Here is a 21,490-nt window from a genome sequence, read left to right on the forward strand (position 1 = left end):
CTGGCTTGGGGTCTGGCACTTACCAGCGCTGGGATAGTAGATAAGCAGCTTCTCGGCCAGGAGGGTGGTTTGGTTTGGTTAGTTGCTGAATTGCACCTTTCCCTGCACAAGACACCCAGGCATTCAACTTGTAGCTGAATCACAGCACCCACACCCATCCATCAGAAACCATGTTAAATGCACAAGAACCAAAGGAGAAAATTACCCAGCTGAAGGTAAACAGTGTATGACACAGAGCTAGTGGAATACTTAACTTTACAGATGCTGTGAACTACACTCTACCTACACATACCACTTACAATAGGGCCCCTACTAAAATTGTCTCCTACTGCTAATCCTTTCCATATCTGAATCTCCTACCTGTGATTTCCAAACCTGTTCTCCCCCACTACTTCCTGACAATTCACATAGCGCTCTCATATAACCCAGAGTGCTACTCTAGCAGTGTCTGACAGGAACACCACTTTCTAAGGGTTTGTCTGTACTACCCGCTGGACCACCGTGCAGCAATCGATCCAGCTGGGGTCGATTTATCATGTCTAGTCTAGACGTGATTGATCGACTCCTGTACTTCGCCACCGTGAGGCGCGCAGGCAGAGTCAACAGGGAAGCAGCAGCCATTGACTCACGCAGTGAGTAGGTCTAAGTATGTCGACTTCAGCTATGTTATTCACATAGCAGAAGTTGCGTAACTTAGATCGACACCCCACCCCCCACCCCGGGTAGACCAGGCCTAAGACATTATCACTTCAGGCAAGCACAGAGCAGTTGGAAAATAGGCTCAGGAGCACTAAGGACAGCCGCGTACACAGCTGCATAGCAGGAAAACCATTTGACTTTTTATCCATTTAAGTTTTCTAGGACGCTGACCTTTGCAAATGATGCCTGTATCCTTAAGACCACAGGACAGTATTCTAAAGTAACCTCCCAGAATTTTGCAGTATTTTTGGTAAGGATATTGCTACAGGACTTTACCTAAATCATATCTTAAATGAAACTACACAATACCCACTCAATATTAGTTTGTTTTTAATGGTAGTATAATTTTTATGATAGAGATGCAACAGTGGCTCTACAACAAAAGTTGCAACTAGCTTTTTCATTTGAGATTGTATACTGAAGGACTCACGTGACAGGCACACGTTTTGGAAAAACATTTATGGATTCTTTTTAATTAGAGTTATACTATACTTTATACAATGTCCATGAGACTGCCCATAAAACAGTGACAGTTGTATCTCGCTATTGCATGTTATCTGCCTTGCTTGATGCTCTACTTTTGGTTCAAAACCTAACTACAGCACAACTTTGTAAAACTGACATTTCAGCAGCATGACAGAGCTGGATCTAAACTCTAATATGACCATATATTTTTACAATATTTTTGTGAAAACATTTTCTTAACTGAATAAAATTAAGTTGTAATTAATTGCTTGTAAGGTTTTTATTTGATTAAAATACACATTACATCCCGTTCTGAGTATATTAATTTATACATATAAAATCTTGCAGTGCCAGCAGTGTGCTATGTACTTTGCAAGCAGAGAAGGCATGATTCCCGCCTCAAGGAACTCAAACTCTTGGCCTCGTTTATTAAACACATAATAGATGACTATTACATTTTGCACAAGAATAATGGAACAAACAGAATTCTGCTGCATAAATGAGAACTTACCTCGTTATTTCAGAGCTTATAATCATTTTAAAGTTTTTTTTTGTTTAAGAATAAAAGCTTCAAAAGTGCCTTGGTACTCATGCACTTTTGAAAATTTTACCATTAATAACTGGCAGCTGGACTGAAATTTTACCACCGCACTTTAAAGGCGAGACCACTGAGTAGAGGAGCTATTAGTGAATAGTCAAGACACCAGTGCTTTTCTCTTTCTCTCCCTTAATTATTTGCACCAAGAGATTTCAGGTCAACTAGCTGCCTAAAATACGTACCGTGTAGGGCTAATTGCTGCACGCCTTTGAGCACCTTGTAAACAATTCTGCGGTCTCTTTCTGCTTCGTCATTCTATTTTATTTTGGCGGTGCCAATTACTGAACACATTTGTTTGAATAAAAGCTCTTCCCCTTTCAGCTCATTTTCCTCCTCTTGACTGGAGTCTTCAGAGGAGTCAAAAACTTACATTTGTGATGACCTCTTCTATTGCCATAGAAATAACTGGAAAAAGAGTCGCTGAAGTTTAACCTGTCAAACTAACTAGAAAAAGCAGTCTCCATTTTGAACAACAGAACATAGACCAGCGGCCATGTACGACCTACAGAATCGTGGAAATGTTAATTGTACATAATAAGGATATAATTACATCCATTGGCTCTTGTTATTTGTGGAACTTCAGGGCATTATTAACATGAGCAGAAGCCTGAGACGGAACAGTTGTCTTTAATGCACATTTGAGGAGGGTTTTTTATTAGATGGTTTAAAAAAAGTTTCCTGGTCCTTTTTCCCCCTTCCTTCTCCTCTGCACCCATTTTCTATTATCAAGTTGAAATAGTCAAACTAGCTGCAGCTTTAGCAGCACCGACAGGGGCTTTCTAATCAAGCTCTTAAATATGGGAAACTTAAACTCCAGTTTTACTTTTTGTTAAGAAAGTGAAAATTACATACGAGCTCTGGAGCATGAATGTTGCAGCCAGAAAGCAGTTTTCAGTCATTTTTAATAATGGTTTTGTTAGAGTCTTTCCAATCTTTACCTTCAGCTTTTTTCCAGTTGCCGTTGCGGACAAGAAGTGCACTAGCCACTGGGCCTGGCCAGCAGACTTGGTTTTCCTGCCACTTAGTTTACATTGTATCATTTCCTTTGCATCCAGCCCCAGGAACTGGGCTAAGCAGGGGAGTACTCAGTAGAACCTGTATGTGCAACAGGAGCAGAGCCATTCTACAGCTGATACTTCAGGCTAAGGACTGGAGTAGGCTTCTAAGCCTACCCACACATTCCCCACATCCACTAGTTGAGGGAATGGACTAGGTCAGTGGTTTTCAATTGTGGTCCATGACCCCTAGGGGTCTGCAGACTATGTCTAAGTTTTCCAAAGGGCTCCACACCTCCATTTGAAATTTTGTAGGGGTCTGTAAATGAAAAAAGGTTGAAAACCACTCGACTTGAGGATCCTTATAGCAATGTATTCTCCAGTCCCTCTGCTCACATGCTCTAAGCACGCACCACTTAGGGGAGTGCACCCCCTTCATAGCCTCCACAAATCCTGCCCTTGCCCCCATGCAATAGATCTTCTTCGTTAGGCTGCATGTGACCCTTCTACACCTGTGAAGTAGTGACAGAATTATTGCTTATTGGTCAGTACAGCTAAACTGCAGACATGCATTGTCAAGTTCATCTGTGCATGACTAAAGTTAACAGAGCTGCAGCTGCTGACACAGTGAATTTGGCCCTCAATGTTCACCACACTTAGAGGCAATTATTCCACCCCTGAATTCAACTGTCATCACAAAACCAGGGAAAGTTCACTAGTGATTTATCAAGTTAAGGTAAATTCCTTGTTATGCAGAGTTATCTTTATAGAGATTAAACTGTAAAAATAACCTAAAGTGTGGTAAATGGCAGTTGTATTAAAAATACAGTTAACACTGGTCAGCTCTGTAAAATATTATTCATACGCTAGGTTGGCTGGCAATTTCATCTGTAAAACTGGATTGCCATTCCAGACAATGAAGTTCTATCAAATACTAGGTCATAATACTGACCTGATGCTAAATCAGTAGCATAGCAACTTCTTGTTGTCAACCCAAGAAGTTATTAGAATTGTCTGTTTACTTTGGTATTATTGAAAATACTACCCACTACCAAGCACTTAGACCGTGTGTGTGTGTGTGTACACATACACAGCATTTTCACCCGTAGCTCTGAGTGCTTTATGAAGTTAAATATTTTTATCTACACTTTATAAAGGAGAAACTGAGGCACAGAACCAATGTAGTGGATCAGTGATAGACCCTGGAATACCCAGATCTCCTGACTCCCAGACCAATATATTATTCGCTGAACCAGGCCGCCACCTCAGCATCGCCCCACTAAACTAACAGATGTCTCCAAAAATCAAATGTTCTTTATTACATAATAGCAATTACTAAAAGGCTTTTTCTTAAAGTAGTTTATTCCCCTGATTCAGTTTTCTCCTTATGGTACTACAGACGCAGTAAAAGCTACGGACTATGCATCTCAAGCAGATTAGACACAAGAGTGTTACCATACCTCCTTCATCAAAGTCTCTGCATCATTATTAATTTTTTCTATTCTAGAATTATACAGATGAATACAACCTTGATAGGCTTGTACACCATCATTATAATTTGAGATCGCTGTTTCCCAGTGACTTAAAGCAATTTTCCACAAATTCATCTGTTACTTCTTCTAAGGTAGCTGGCTTCCACTTTGGAACTTGGTCTTTGTCAATCAGCACTATCAGGTAAAGTAGAAAAAGGTGAAGTTATTAGTGAATTTTCTCAATCAAGAGGTCTTCAGATCACATCAAGACAGTAGATTATACTGTTGCTATATTTAGTATATATCAGGAGTAAAATCAATATGCAGTACAGTGTATTTGCAGTACAGTGTATTTGGCTTCAGTAACGGCTTAACTTTTTACCCTTTTATGAATGTTCACTGAACAGTCACACCCTTGCGTTGCATGACACTGGGAATATTTTACTGCTCCAGAAATCCCCATAATGACCCCATCCAATATAGCATTCACAAACTCTGAGTGATGATCGATACTATTATCAAGCAAGCCTCTAACCAGTCATTTATTGTAGACCTGCTGCTCAATCCTAACATATATAGCCCACCTCCTGGAGGTTGGATGGAGGTATAGGGCTCTATGTAGGATGCTTCAGTTAAAAAAAGAATTATTAAATCCTCATGTAGAATCTCACTTTTGAAGACTGTAGAGGGTAGACATTCAGATTCCTATGGGAATGTCATATAAACTAATATAATAATAATAATGGGGAAAACAATATGGCAGGATATCCTCAGAGGAAAATCAACAGTAGTTATATACAGCTATTGAGAGAGAGAGAGAGAGAGAAGACTTATATAATTTCTCTGAAGAATTACCATTGTAATATGTATATTCTGCACAATACTGGAATATACCCCCAATGCTGTATATAAAAATCAGTAATGAATGGGCTATATGCAAAAATATAACACAAGAAAATATGATGCAGAGATCCATTCCCAACAGACCAGGAGGAGAAATGGATCTTAGTTAGGAAAATAGAGAAGGCAAAGTAATAAACTTAAATTCCATGTGGATCTCTTACATGTAGCTGGAGATGAGCTAATCAGAGGCTAATTACTGTTACTGATATGTCAGTAGAAGAGACTTTTACATAACCAGCAAGAGACTGCCCCCATCAGAAAGGAACAATAAACAGTATTATATGGTGTGGAAAAAACTCAATGGAATTTCAAGAAGGTCTTTGATGCCTCTGTATACAATTTCAGGGAACTCTTAAAGGTCTGATTATGTAGCTCAGTGATTTGACTAAATACATTATTGAAAAATAAAAGCCCTCCACATTTAAATTTAAAAAATGTATTCAGGTGAAAAGAAAAGATGTTCTTTAGTTTTACTCTGATCATATTGACTTGGGCTTTCTTTATTTTAAGCACCAGTCATGAACTCATTAGATAGTGGGCAGAAAGCCTTTTACCCTTGTTCCTCAAAGGTCAATATTTTGGCTACAGGAATTTTAATTTGCATAAGAGGGTAATCTACTGTACGGGTTTGAATGAAGGAGCTATGCTGCTGTTTCTAGGGGAGAAAGACAAATCAATCATTCTGCTGTTAAAATTCAAAGTGTGTGCTGGTTCAGTTTCCACCTCCTGCCTCTAGAACATTCAAGCCAGACTCACAACAACCTGTTCTGTGTGTTGCACAGAAAACTTCCCGTCCTTTACACAACTGTGCAGTTAAACCATTCTCCTTATTTACATCTATTGCCTGTGTTATATTGGAGATCAAAATACATAATCATAACGGTCCTGCCTGGACCTCAATCCATGAAGTCTCAGGGCATGTAGCTTAATAAGTATTATACACTTTGAGCATCTAGTCATATATTTATTGAAGAGGGGAGGGCTAGTGCCACCCCCAGAGACCCTAGATCTGCCGCTGTAGCAAATATGTTCACTCTCTTGTCCTTTAGGAGGCAGGTTAAGTTAGACCCGAAAGGAATGTGGTAGGTTCAGTGACCACACTTAACGTGGCTGGAATTTTAACAGGGTTACTTATCGACATCTTCAAGCACAGCTGAAACCAAATATGACTTGGCCGGCTAAGGAGTTAGGGTCGCAGAACTTGTTTCCCTACAGCCTCTGCCCTTGGAGATAATGGAGACTATATGCACAAGATAGGTTTCATCCAGTAAACAGGAGACAACAACTAGCAGGAAGCTCCTTTTCTTATGTTTAAAACTAGCACTTTCCTTTTCAGGCTAGTTTCAAAACCCTGAGGACTGCCTGACATATCACAACTGATCCTGTTCATCCTAAACATACTTTTTTCTTCCCTTGCTTGTTGATGCAGCTGATTGCCAGTTAGCAGTATGCTGTGTTGTTTCATAGGCCAGATTTCTGAAAGACCTTTGACCCCAGGGTTTTGCCTTTCTAAATCTTTGTCCAATTGTCTTCTTCAATGGAAACCAAACATTCCATAATCACAGAATCTGGGTTGTTAAAATGTTCTCAAATAGTATCCATTAAAATGATTCAAGAAACAGAATGTTTTCATCTGGCTTGATATTGGGAGAGAAGTGTTGTTGTCAAACAGGAACAGATGAGAAAGTTGGGAGACTTCCGCAGCTGATTTAAGGCAAGTTCATGACTTGTTACTAAGTTAACATTGATTTAACATGAACTCCACTTTTAATACTAGTAAATATCTGACCTCCAAAGAACAAGTTCTTCAGACTCTCATGCATTTGATTACAGACTGCTGTTAAGAGGTGATTAGCACCTGAAACTTGCATTGGCTTTAATGGGATTTGCACATCTGCTCAGCACTTCTCGGGAGGAGCCCTATGTCAGAAGAATGTCTGTTCTCCAGGATGGAAAGTACCAGTACTACAACCATTTGCAGTGGCGGAGATGTGAAACCAGTAAAAGCCAGACCTAAACATTGCTTTGAAAATTCCACACATACATTTCTACCTAGCTACCTGTGCTATTGCAACTAATCACATTTGCCACCCGATGCCGTCGAATATTTTTCTCCCATATAGGGCAAAGCTTTGTTATCTATGATACCCCTCTGTGATAACTTAGCAAATGCTGTCTTTTAATGGCAACCACTTAAATATTGTTCTAATTTTTAAATCCACATATTATTAAAGTAGGGCTTGATCCTGTGAGGTGCTGAGCATCTTCATGGGAGTTGAGGGTGCTCAGCACCTTGAAAGATCAAGCTGTCAATGATTTGGGTGGGTGGGTGTGTGTATATATGAAAAAAATAAAATATTACAGTTCATCTTTAAGGGCCAGTTTCTGCCACCGTTTCTCACATTAAATAAGCACCTTATCTGACAAGTGGTCTAAGTGATTTCAGGGAGATTATTCACAGAGTAAAGTACTAATCAGTGTGAGTAGGGGGCAGCTTGGGGTCAAAAATGATTCAAGAACAATTGATAAAATTGCCAATTATATATTGCACAATGAAATTTGAATATTTTCTATTACCTGTAGACCTATTCTAATCATGTAATCGTGCTATAACACACACAAGAAAGAAATACTATGCAGCCAATGGAAGTTTCCCAGCTGTTGCCTCTTGATGCTTGTTTCTTAATCAGTGGTCTGTTTGATTATCTTGAACAGTATGACAAGTAATCTGTCTCTGTCCTCTGCCCAGTTCCCAGATGATTTTAATGACCTTGTGCATTACAAATGAGAATCACGTCTGCTGCTTGACTCTCTCTCTCTTGGCCTTTGAGTGAAGACTGCCATTTTCCATACAGACATATCTCGGTGATTGTGCATATTTTCCCGTAGATTTAGAACATATTCTAGGAACTGCATCTTTTAAATTGTGCATGTTTCCTTCTCTTGTTTGCTAGCACAATGATGCCATACCTGTCCTTTGATAGATATGGCCTGAGGTTTCTTTATTAATACTTAACACCCTTAATCCACAGAGCTTAAATTTGCTTTACAAAGGTAGATAAGGATTATTAGAGAAAAGGAAATAATATTTAAATGAATTAAATAAATTCTGAATTAAAATCTCATCTGGGTCTCTCAGTCTTAACTAGATCTGCTGTCTTACACTGTAATCTCTTTAGGAAACCATCTCCATCAGTGTCTCATGCTGTGCTAAGTGCATCAGCTCTTAAATAACCACCGAGTCCCATTTTACAGATGGGGAAATTGAGAGGCTTGCACAAGGTCACATAGTGACTCAATGGTAGAGCTGAGGAGAGAACCTTAGTCTGACTCCCAGATCAATCCAATAGACAAAAGCCCTGCTGTTTGCTGCCACTTCCTTTCCTGCCTACCTAATACTGAGAAATGGTTTAAAAAATTCAAAAGTTTATGTACTGTGACAGGGTCGCGCCACATGGCTACAGGATAGTGATAGAAGACAGATATATTAGCCCCAGGTTAAGCAGGTCCCTTTCCCCTGGGTAACATGACAGGGAAGTTTCCAGAACAATCAGGAACCTTCTGGAAACAATTAAGACAGGCTGATTAGAACACCTGCAGCCAATCAAGAAGCTGCAAGAATCAATTAAGGCAGGCTAATCAGGGCACCTGGGTTTAAAAAGGAGCTCACTTCAATTTGTGGTGCGCATGTGAGGAGCTGGGAGCAAGAGGCGCTAGGAGCTGAGAGTGAGAACGTGGACTGCTGGAGAACTGAGGAGTATAAGCATTATCAGACACCAGGAGGAAGATCCTGTGGTGAGGATAAAGAAGGTGTTGGGAGGAGGCCATGGGGAAATAGCCCAGGGAGTTGTAGCTGTCGCACAGCTGTTCCAGGAGGCACTCTAGACAGCTACATTCCACAGGGCCCTGGGCTGGAACCCGGAGTAGAGGGCGGGCCCGGATTCCCCCCAAATCCTCCCAACTCCTGGTCAGACACAGGAGAAGCTGACCTGGACTGTGGGTTCATGAAAACGGCCAAACTGAGGGCTGCTGTGAATCTCCAAGGCGAGCAAATCCGCCAATAAGCGCAAGACCCACCAAGGTAGAGGAGGAACTTTGCCACAGTACCCAGGAATGTTTTCCATGGTAAGATATAGGTAATGATAATATATGAGACATTTGCCAAAAATAGTTCCTGTGCTAATGAATGTGCTTCCACCCTGAAACAACCAATGTATCTGTTACTAACTTTACCTTTTGATTTTGTAAATCACTTTAGAGCTGTCTGACTGCCTAGCACTCTGGCTGACACCAGAACCGAACTGAATGCATGAGAGATGGTAGATCATGCGTCACATCGTCATTGCTCGTTATTGCCCACACTGGATATATCTTGTTTCTTTCAGATGACCTGGTGCACATGTTTTCATGGTGCTGTACTAGCAGTTAATGCTGCAAGGGGAACATGTCTACAAAACACTGAAAATACTTTACATTAACAAGAAAGCCTTTTTCTATCATGTTACAGAATGACAACAGGCCAGTTGGCAATCTATGGCTGCATGGAGGGAATACAATGAGCAGGATAAATTAATGTACTGACCATATTCTCTAAGATGATGATACTGGATATTACTGTAAAAACAAACTGCTGCACGTTTACTTATATCTACAAATGAGCAATAAAGCAATGTGTTTTACCCACTATTAACTTTAAGTGATCTTTCTGGCGTGCATGCTTACCTGCTCGAACACCTTCATAGAAGTCATGGCCACTCTGAAAGACAAAGAAACATGTAGAACAATACATTCCATTTCACCCCCTTTCACTGGGGGCTCCTTGCTTTTGCATCAAGTCCATGCTACCCAAGCCTCTACCCAACTTCACTTCCACTGCACTCGTCTTTTTCTCTTACTCTTATTACACTGCTCTGGATGTTCTCACCTAACTGCTCCCTTCTCTCTTTCCTCAATTCTGGCTTTTGCACCTTCTTTCATGCTACACCCTATGTTTGGAACAACCTTCTGAGTCAATCCACCAAGTGCTCTCCTCCCATCCAAAATCTTCCTATACTGATCCATCTTACTACCATAGCTCCAAACCTCCTAACATTTGAACTGCTGTCCTGTGCACTGTGGCTGACTGAATTATGGTCACATCATCCTCCCATGGCACATCTCATTGATTTTCCATTGTATGGGAGTTCCACACAATGGGGGCTTACAGGATTGGTCTTTAGACTGTAAACTCCTCAAGGCAGAGCCCTTGTCTTCATTTGTTTTGTGATGTACTATGTATGCGTATCACACTTTTCAGTTAAATAATTATGTTCTATCAAATCCTGATCACATTTTATTAGAAATGGAGTGACAATACTCATTTGAGGAAAGGAGTAACAATATTTTCAGTATGAATGAGGCATGCCACACATTTCCAAGGTCTATCTTAAACAAAACTATCAATTCCAAAATAATATTTTTATGTCATTTAATATTTTATATGACAAAAAGTGACTAAATGAACAAAGCAGGCTTCCTGTCAGGAATCTTAGAGGGTTTCATTCAGACACTATGAAACTATGCTGCTGCGCCAGAACTACTTCACCAAGCTTAGTACTGGACGCTACTTATTATTTAATTCTCCATATTGTAGCTTCTTATTTTTCTTAGTAAACCATTGTCCCTCCTATAACCTTGTTTTGCTGGCTACCTTTCCTTCCAGTTGCACAAGTAGGCATACAAATGGAAACTGTCATTTTGAACAAAGACACCACTAAGATACTGACAGTTATATATTTGTCAGCTATATTTGTTGATATAATTAGTATGGAATTGCAAAAGTGGGCAACCAGCTCATTATGTCTGGAAGGGGCAAATGTACCATATTTTTTTCTTACCATGCATGCCTGGCTCAGTCTGTATTCCATAGTTAATACATCTTGCAAGTTCATGGAAGCTCCTTCTCTAAGCTGTCTCAAAGTCATTTTTAAGGACGTAGGTGACATTTTATTAATTGTCTGTGGAAGACATTAAACTTCATTTTTTCTGTATTAGATTTTTGTTTAAATGGTTTTCAAAAATGAAGACAAAAGGTTATTTTATTACAGGTGTAACAATACAAAACAACACTTGGCAATACTCTAGCACTTCCATCCTCCTAAGCTTAACTGCCCGATCCTCTCCACCTCTACGTAACCCACCTCTGCCATGCTATGATATAAAATCATGTTAATTTGCCCCAAAATCTCTGTTATTCCCCCTTCCCTAAACTCTTATCTATGGCATATAAAAATAGCACTGAAATCCCATTGATCTCTAGCAGGCTTCCAAGTGGCCTCAAAATTGCCCCTGCTGTTCCTTAATCTTCTTTTTTTCTCTTGTGCATTGTTTCTCAGTACTACAGCCCCTCTTTCAATGGAGAACAGAAGTCTATCCTGTGAAGACAGGGCTCAGGCACTAAACCAGCAACCTACTCCACACAAGGACCCCTGTGCCCAGGCAGACGCTCACTGTAATCTGAGTTCTATACAGGCACATATTCCACCCCCAAGGAGTAGTTTGCAGGACTGGGGCTCAAATCTCGACTAATTTGATTTGTCAGTGGACTTCTTGATTCATACTAGGGTAAATTAGAGCAGAATTTGGCCTTTTATATCAGTTCAGTATGAACTATTACACATTTAAGAATTACAGGCACAAGTTAAAAAAACTTCTAAAATTCTGATCATTATTTGCATCATCTACAGCTACAAGAGATCTTGCAGGTAAGCTGTGGATAGTGTGGCTGATGTTATTAGGCCCTGTGATGGTGTCAGTATTTAAGATTCGTTTAGTGCAATGATCAGAATAATTTGGGAATATGTGAGTTGGCCCAACATTTGAGTTTAAAAACATGCATTTCTCCTTATACTTATTTGTAAAGACCAGATAATTGGTATGCACTACTGCCACTAAAAAAAAAGATAAACAATTGCCAGAAGCCTATCACTCATGAGTAACTTTCAATTAAAAAAGGAGTACTTGTGGCACCTTTGAGACTAACAAATTTATTTGAGCATAAGCTTTCGTGAGCTACAGCTCACTTCACGAAAGCTTATGCTCAAATAAATTTGCTAGTCTCAAAGTGCCACAAGTACTCCTTTTCTTTTTGCGAATACAGACTAACATGGCTGCTACTCTGAAACCTTTCAATTAAAAACAGACCACATGCCAGATGGATGAAAAAACATAGTTAAGGAATTAGAACTGAGCTCCAAAAATTTCCTTGGAGAAAAGAATGTAAACAAGAGTTCTATTTTTTAATTATGACAAATAGGTGATTAATAAGAACATAAGAATGGCCATTCTGGGTCAGACCAATGGTCCATCTAGCCCAGTATTCTGTCTTCCAACAGCGGCCAATGCCAGGTGCTTCAGAGGGAATGAACAGAACAGGTCATCATCAAGTGATCCATCCCCTGTTGCCCGTTCCCAGCTTCTGACAAACAGAGGCTAGCGACACCATCCCTGCCCATCCTGGCTAATAGCCATTGATGGACCTATCCTCCATTAATTTATCTAGTTCTTTTTTGAACCCTGTTATAATCTTGGCCTTCACAACTTCCTCTGGCAAAGAGTTCCACAGGTTGACTGTATTTTTTTAAATCTTAAAACTGAAGGATTTTATGTAAGCATGAATAAATGATCCACACCATTCATACCACAATAGTGTGCTCTGATTTACAAAAGATTATTTATTACTACAATGGGAAGTGGCAGATGGTAAGATTTACCTATTCAGATTATCAATGAGGATATTAAACTCTTAACCCACAGACTGAAATAGCAGATTTCCATCATTAACACCAAGGAATTTTCTGCTCCTCACTGCTCTGATTTCTCATTCTCTCTCCCTCCAGATGATAGCTCCTAGGGAGTAATAACCTTGTTTGCCTGTTTACTTATGTCTATGAACTCAACTGCTGTGCAAGCAGTAGATCCTATAATTGTAACTAGTGATTCAAGTTTTATCACAGTTTTGCATGTATCCATCAGCTGGTTTGAAAATGGAGCTCGGGGAAATAGTTTGGAAAAAAATACATCCTGGCTTGAACTGATAACTTTCATAATTCCATTAATTATCACAGACCCGTAGCTGCTTTTTTGTACTTTAGCTCCTCTACCTCCCTCCCTCACCCACCCCGACTGCAATCTGCTGCTCTTCAGACCTGTTCAGCGATTCCTAATAAAGCCGCCTTAATTTCCCTTTTTCCCCTTGATTTCCTTTTCTCTTCCTGGCCCCATTTCCACATAGGGCCCTTTACCCCTTTGCTCAGTGGCAAACTCTTGTGTGATCTGGAAATCTTTGCTGGGACCAGACCAGATGTTATATTCAAAATTCTGGGCACCTATGAGCTTCCCTGGGTGAAATATGCACAGTGCATCGTGGGGCACCACTGATCAAGGGGAGCACTGAAGCAGGAAAGATTTGAAAACAGCAGTTTACTAAGCTAATGCACACAGAGGCTGCCAAAGAGGTTGGAGGTGGAGAGAGCATTGCTATAAATCGTGCAGGGAATCGAGGAAAGGGAAAGAAAAAGAAGCACAAAAGGTGAGTGTAATGCAGAAAAAAGGAGTCACCAATATATCTATAAATGAACTGATAGTATAAGAGGAAGATCATGTCTGGGGAACAAGATCAAAGAGGAACAAGTTGCATTATGAGGGAGAAATAAGAGAGGCAGATAAGGAAGGGTGTTGCCACTCATTCCATTTTTTAAGGATCATCTTTATTTCAGTGTAGGAGTCCTGCACACTGCAAGTTGGATTTGCAACACCATTAAACATCAGAACTTTATCATCGTTCGGTGAGGGAACTAAGTGTAAGGAATGGAGTCCTCCCAAAAATAACAGCTGGAATAGCAGCATTGCTCCCTTTCAGTCACACAATATAGGTTGCTAAGAAAGTTTCTCATATGCACCATAGCATCCAGTTTCTGGGAAGAAGAGGGTTGTTTGTTTGTTTGTTTGAGATGAGTGACAGAAGTAGCCCTTTCCCCTCAACTGTAAGGGAGGAAGAAACAAAAAGGTTACTTACAGAGATGAAGAGTTAATTATGTCCTGCAGGGAGAATTGGGCGTGAAAATCCTTACTATATTAAGAGAAACAGGTGACAAAGCTGGGATCCAGAAAGGAACTTAGGCATTGCAACACTGAGGGTCACAGTGCCTAGGAAGTCACAGGAATAACACTGAAATCCACACGGCCAAATTAGGCGCTTAGGCTCCCTAGACAATGAATGGGGAAAGATGGGCACCTTAGAATGCACTCCATAAAGCCAGCACACTAGGTGAGGCTCTGCCTAAGCTAGCCAACGAAATGCCAATGAGAAGAGTGTGTGCTCAGCCCCGCCCCTACATCAGAGAGCTGCTGCAGTCCAGGCTGCAGGGAGGTGCCTATGTCATCTTAGCGATCCACAAATGGGAACCAGCTGTCTGGAGTCAGGCACCTAAGCTGTGTTTGAGCAAGAGAATTAGGCGCCTGCCTCCCTACACATAAAACAACCAGAGGAGGTGGTGGTGCGGCTGCTGCTGCCACCGCCACCTTATAATTTTTAGCCTCCTCTGGCAGAGGGGTAAATTGAACCTGGGTCTCTTACTTCCCAGGCAAGTGCTCTAACCACTTGGCTAAAAGTTGTGGGAGAGCACCCTCCCACACATCAATTCTGAATGGACCTGCTCTAGTAGGCACGTGCAGAGCCCCCCACAAGATGGGCTCCACAGGCAACTCAGCTGCTGAATGCCTGTCTTCTCCTGGTTTGTGACTCACTCTGGGCTTAGGCAGGAGATAGGTGTCCAGATACCTAAGGGGGGCAACAGTGCATGTGCTCAGCGGCAGAAACATGGGCATGGAGGGAACTTTTATTCTGAAAAACATAGGCACCGAGTTTAGGCACCTACAGGGCTTGGCAGGAGTTTTGGATCACAGTGGAGCCACTGGGACTGAGGTGCCTAAACCTGATACTTAGGCACCTAGATCTGGGTATAAATAAATAGGGCCTAAGTACCTTTGTGGATCCCACCCAGAGTGTTTGACTAATCTGAGGTTTCCCATGTTAACTCATTTTAAGTTTAATTGAGCTCAAGGAATCAAGGCTACTCTCCCCTGTATGAATGAGTAATATGTGGCACTTTCTTTCTTCAAACTATTCAACTTTTTCCAAGCTCTTTCTACCCCCAAGTAGCTAAAGCAGTAAACTCCATACTGCTGTATCAGGAAAACATAATCTTTGCTGGGTTTCTAAGCCTAAAAAGGAAAGTACTGGTGTCTAATGTGGCACTTCTCCTTAGAATAGAGAGGAGACACTCATTACTGGCTTGCTAAAAGAGAGACCAGTCAACTCTATTAATCTGAGATGAACTCATAAGGTTTCTTTTGGTTGAACTAAGAATGATAAGGAAAAAAAAAAACAAAAGGAAAATGCTGCCCTATCCAGCAGAGTAAAGGAAAACAATTTAAAGGGAACTATATGGCTACATTTTTCTGTTGGCCCATCAGGAATTGCTCTTCTGAAATGCTGATGGGACCTCTGTTAATTTGGGTGCAAGAAGCTTCAAGTTTTGGGGAGGGCTGTGTGTGTTTTCTTTTCTGCTTTTATTATTAGCTTGTTACTGTAATCCAATAGGATCTTGTGATGTGGTATATCTCAATCCTGGCTCTGAAAGGGTTAATGTGAGTCTGAAAGGCCAATTAACTCATCTGGCTGCACCTGCAGGGTGGGTCAGGCACTGGGTGATGACTATATGGAAAGGAAGCACAGATGAGAAGGAGGCTGCAGGGAGAATGGGAAAGAATACTTCAGTTCCTTGTTTGGTGTGAGAGACTGGGTGAGTCACAGAGGAAGTTTAGGGGGAGAGTTGGCTCTAGAATCCTCTGCTGAGTAACAAAGGCTGACAAGAGGCAGCAGAGATACAGAGAAGCCAGTGGGGTGGAGCAAGCTCTGGTGGTGAACCCTGATAAGGGGGCAGGACCTGGACTTCCAAGAAGAAAGCCTTGGACGGTGCTCAGCTGAGGAATGGAGATGGATCAAAGGTCAAGTTTGAGGAGGGGAGAAGTGGGTTATGTTTATACTATTAGTTTAGGATTTTGTTGGGGGAATTCCAAAGTAGAGCCCTGTGAGTTCTTGCCCTGAAAAAAGGGTGACCCTAGAGAGGGTGTGAGGAAAAGGCCTGAAAACAGACTACAAGAGGAAGAAGTCCAGGGAGGCAGTAGAAAGAAGTATGACGAAGCAGCCCTTGGCTTCTAATTATAGGGTCCCTGGACTGGAACCCAGTGTAGCGGGTGGACCTGGGTACCCCTACCAGCTGCTAGTGGAGTTGGTGGTGGGAGGCTACTCATGAGAAGGGAATATGGACAACTGAAAACCTGAGAGAAATGTGTGGGGTCCCTGGGCCCCAAGTCAGGCTGAATTCCTTTGATGCACTTTCTGTCACCCTGTAAAGGGTAAGACTAAAGCATGATTTGTCCAGAGGGCTGAGTCACAAGAAGAGTCAGACCACTGCCGGGCCATAGCCAGCATTAGCAGAGGGTACTATAGAGGACATGAAAGGGTGCACCAACAGAGAGTCCAGCCTTCACAGATCCACACATTAATGGAGGGAATTCCTGAATCTAGAGCATTGTGCCTCCTTTATCCCTCTCACACATCTAAGTATCTGAACTTTCACAAGTTGGTGTTTGTCTCCCAACTTGATTTTTTAAAAAAAGCAACCACCCTAATTTTGACAAGGGGTCCCCATAGCCTGTAAGACAAGTTTATAGGACACTGAAGTGTTTCAAAACATCTTTTAGAGGGAGCAATGTTGGTCGTGAGGTGTTGCTACAGTGCAATACCACTTTATGAATGTCATGACAACACAGCACCACTCTCTCATGATGCTGAGGTAAGTCTGTCCTGAAGGACATTTTAAAAAATATCAACTGGCTACAATCAAATGACCGCTCTGACAGTTTTCAGGTTTTGTCATCACTTCTTGATATTGTAGCTCAGTTGCATAGTGGCCTCATTAAGAGTGCCCATTCGACCATATTCTGATTCAGGAAAGCAGCGGTATTGCATGTCAGGACTGCAGTGGCAAGAGCTGGACAGCCAGCAGAGCAACTGCCTGCAGTATACCTGGATCACAGCCAGTGCTATTCGTTCCACTTTATTAACACTAAAACAACTCACATATCAAAGGCCTAATACTTCCAGAATAATATATTCTGCATTTGACTTTCAATAATGCCTATGGAATAACCATACCCTGCCCACGATACACCATAATAGCTATACATTAATAGATTCTGAGGCCAGAAGGGACCACTGTGATCACGTAATGTGACCTGCCATACAATACAGGCCTTAGAACTCACCCAAAATTATTCCGAGAGCATCTCTCTTAGAAAAACATCCAATCTTGATTTTTAAAATGGTCACTGATGGAGAATCCACCACAACCCTTATTGTTCCAATGGTTAACTACTCTCACTATTAAAAATGTGGGGGGAGTTCTATGGCCTTTGATGTTTGAATAAGTTTAATTATATGTTTGCTTGATTAAAGACACCATTATCAAATATTTGTTCTCCTGGGAGGTACTTACAGACTTTGATCAAGCCACCCTTTAACCTTCTTTTTATTAGACTGAGTTCCTTGAGTCTATTAGCTTATCTCTGTAAGGCAGGTTTTCTAATCCTTTCATCATTCTCTTGGCTCTTCTCTGAACCCTCTCCAATTTTTCAATATCTTTCTTGAATTGTGGACACTAGCACTGGACAGAGTATTCCAGCAGTGCCCAATACAAAGGTAAAATAACCTTTAGTCCTACTTGAAATTTTCCTGTTTATGCATCCAAAGATCGAATTAGCCTTTTGGCCATAACATTGCGCTGGGAGGTCACATTCAGCTGACTATCCACCATGACCCCCAAATCTTTTTCAGAGTCATTGCTTCCCAGGATAGAGTCCCCCATCCTGTAAGTATGGCCGACATTCTTTGCTCCTAGAAGTACATTTACATTTGGCTGTATTAAAATGCATATTGTTGGCTTGTCTCCAGCTTAAAGTGATCCAGATTACTCTGTAGCACTGATCTGTCCTCTTTCTTATTTACCATTTTAATTTACCAAAATACAAACAACGCACACACAACATTTGTATTTATTCCTGTATACACTGAACAAATTAAAGTTTATCTAAGCTATCTGTAATATGCCACTGTAGTATCTAGACACCAACGGTGAAATCCTGGTCCCACTGGAACAGATGGCAAAACCAGGGCAACAGAAATGCACCCAGGGAACTGGAATGACCCTTTGCCAGCTGGGCAAAACTACCAGACAAGGGGCCAAACATCTGCCCCCCCAGGCCTAGTGTCAGATTCACTTTTCTGCTTCTAATATTTAAAAATGCTATTCTGGGTTAGGAGATTTTTATGGCTCCTTCTGTACCTTGTACAATTAGTCACTTGGGGCCTAATCCAATACCCACTGAAGTCAATAGAAGCTTCTGCTGGATGCAGGATCTGGCCAATGGCAATTAAGGCATGTAGACATACAGGTGGAGTGGTACAAAAAGCAGTGTCAATAGATACTTTTATAATTGCCTAAAACACTTTAAAAATATTTTTCCTATAACATGTAGCACACACAGAATACTTAATATGATAGGTAGGGTGATGTAAAGGTTTCATCAACAGTCATTTGGGATGACCTTCATAATTCACTCATAAGTGATGTAGCCATCCCAAGTTCAGGCCAATAAAACTTATTTAGAATATGTAAACTCTCCTGTAAGTTAATGTCAAGCAGGTTTTTGGTCTATACATTTGTACGTACTGTGAACTATTTCAACATTTCTGATCCAGTCTGGATGAGCTGTGGTTTAAAGAAAGACTGATTTTCCCATATAAGTAACTATATCCAGCTATGTTTTCCTGTCTTGTCTGCTGTCTTCAGCTGAGTTTAGTAAAAACATTAATTACACAATTTAAGCACAGCAATATCTGGTAAACTTAATACAGAATTTTTCACTTAAAAAAAAAAATCAAACCTGGTTTTGCAGCTTTTTAAAAATACATAGTTTTGGAATTTAGGTCAACAATGACATTATTAAATTATGAAATATTATACAGCTCTTATAAACTATATTGCTCTTTGTACCAGGAACACACTGCCTTGTCTCACTAGATGTTACCCTGTGTTCATATCCTGAATATAAGGTTTCAGCTTTTTCAACTATTTCTGAAGACCACTTGAGTCAATTCCTAGCCCAAAAGAGAGAACTTTATTGAGCTACCAGTTTAGATCCAGTAAGCATAAGTCATAATGATTAAATGTCTTTTAGGCACATATTTTCAATTAAATACCTATGCTGTTCTGTAGTATTTGACAAAACCATATACTCTATATAGTCAAAATTTCTTAATAGAGAAGATGACCATGACTTACATTTATATAGTCCTTTCATCTAGAGAATCCCAAAGCATTTTACAAACTATGGTACTGTGATAGGGTGCATATCCCACATTGGCACTAAGAGTAAGGTTAATGAGAGCTTCAGAACTCCATTAACCTACCTGTTGGCACCTGAACAGATGTTAGAAAGGCTGGTTCGAAGGGTCACCTGGAAAGGAGTCAAGTTTCCTTAAAAAGACAGAATGCTCAGCTAGAGACAGACTCAGAAAAGATGACGCTGAGAGTTCTTGCACTGTGGGAATGGTTTGATAGAAGTAAGAAGCAAAGTATCTGGGAAGCCTCCAGAAGGACTCACATTCGAGCCTGGGTAAGGTGCAAATGGTTTAAGTTTGTACTTTTGGTTTGGGACTTGTTGGAGATCTTCATGGAAGAATCCTGTAAGTTATGAAGTATGAAACCTCTAAGGGTATGTCTAACTGCAATTAGACACCCGTGGCTTCCTCAGCCTGTCAACAGGCCTTTTCTACAGCTCCTTCCTGGGCCCACTGTGTACCTGTATTTTTCTGAGACTCTCAGGGTACATCTGCACTGCAATTAGACCAGGGCTGATCCATGCCAGCTGACTTGAGCTCAGACTGAAGCAGGGATGTTTAACTGCAGTATAGACTTCTGGGCTCAGGCTGCAGTCTGAGCTCTGGGACCCCCCGTCCCCAGGTCCTAGAGCCTGGGCTCCAGCTTGAGCCTGGAAGTCTACACTGCAATTAAACAACGCTGCTGTCGAAGCCCTGTGAGCCCGAGTCAGCTGGCACAGGCCAGCTATGGGTGTCTAATTACAGTATAGACATACCCTGAGAGTCTGAGAAAAAGACAGGTACACAGTAGGCCCAAGAAGGAGCCATCGGAAAGGCCTGTTGACAGGCTGAGGCAGGAAGAAGTGCAGAGAAGGTAGCACAAGGTGGGTCTGAATAGACAAACTTTATCTTTTCACTATAGGGTCCCTGGGCTAATACCCAGAGAAGTGGGAGGACCTAAGTTCCCCTACCAGTCACCAGAGAAGGTGGAGTGAACTTCCCCCTCGTATAAGGGGATGAGAACTCGTGAAAGCCCTGTGGATAAGAGGATATAAGGACCTGGGGGACAAGAAGATTTAAGGACCCTGGGACCCAGAGTCAAGGGCTGAAAATCTGATGTAAGGTTGTTGGACTTTTTGTTACTCTGGAAGGGGTGGAACTAAAATGTGACCTGGCTGGACGGCCAAGTCATGAGAAAAGAGACCCGCACAGGACCAGACTGAACATCGGCAGGAGACACACCATGCTACAGCGGAAAGAGCAGCTACACCACATTCAGCCACGAGGGGAGCACACCAGCAGCGATTCCACCCTTCCACAGGTAGCAGTTCTGCAAACACTTAATACAAGTAAAGTTACTCGTGTGCGTAAGTGCTTGCAACACAGGGCTCTATTTTATATCATCTGTACATGGGAGAATGAAATGCCATCATGTATAGGGTGAAGTGAGACTACACTGGTTATCAGTTCACAACAGTAGACATAAGAGTTTAAATCAGGAAATGAAGAAGAGTAACATATCCAAATGATACTAAAAGGGCAATCAGAGCTATGCAGAACTGATTACCCAAACTGGAATCTGGCCAGGATATGGGGGTTATGATATTGCTTGGTATTTTTAAAGTATGTGTGCTTTTAACAAGCAAAATGTAAATGAACATCTTCTAAAATATCTGAAATGTTTTTATAAGGGACTTTGAGTCATTTTTGCAGACTAGAAATGAAGTGGGAATTTTGAGAAGCCAGCTCAGGAGAGGGCATCACTGCACCAGCTTTTCAACCACTGTCCCAGCAGCTGACATGTCCATTGTTTCTTCCTTTTGTTTGGCTCTTCTTACCTTTCTAACCGCAAATTTGCGGATGATACTAAACT

At 41.2% G+C, this 21,490-nt stretch overlaps 1 protein-coding gene across 5 annotated transcripts in view; it reads right to left on the minus strand.

Annotated features, from left to right (window-relative positions):
• Positions 1-1,429: 1,429 nt before the first annotated feature.
• The window catches only part of HIBCH (3-hydroxyisobutyryl-CoA hydrolase), a 93,148-nt gene continuing 73,087 nt past the window's right edge, over positions 1,430-21,490 (minus strand). For 3 of the 5 annotated variants that reach the window (XM_007069888.4, XM_043524895.1, XM_043524893.1), the window contains 3 exons: positions 11,009-11,128; positions 9,855-9,888; positions 1,430-4,424 (listed from right to left, as the gene is read on the minus strand). In XM_007069888.4, the coding sequence (XP_007069950.1) occupies positions 4,309-4,424; positions 9,855-9,888; positions 11,009-11,128 (270 nt within the window). In that variant the 3' untranslated portion in view covers positions 1,430-4,308. Of the gene's footprint in view, positions 4,425-9,365; positions 9,591-9,854; positions 9,889-11,008; positions 11,129-20,336; positions 20,948-21,490 lie in introns of those variants that run through there. The other 2 variants (XR_005227451.2, XM_043524894.1) reach the window with 2 other exon arrangements.

This window comes from Chelonia mydas, chromosome 11 (assembly GCF_015237465.2).
Source record: "Chelonia mydas isolate rCheMyd1 chromosome 11, rCheMyd1.pri.v2, whole genome shotgun sequence".
Taxonomy (NCBI): domain Eukaryota; kingdom Metazoa; phylum Chordata; order Testudines; family Cheloniidae; genus Chelonia; species Chelonia mydas.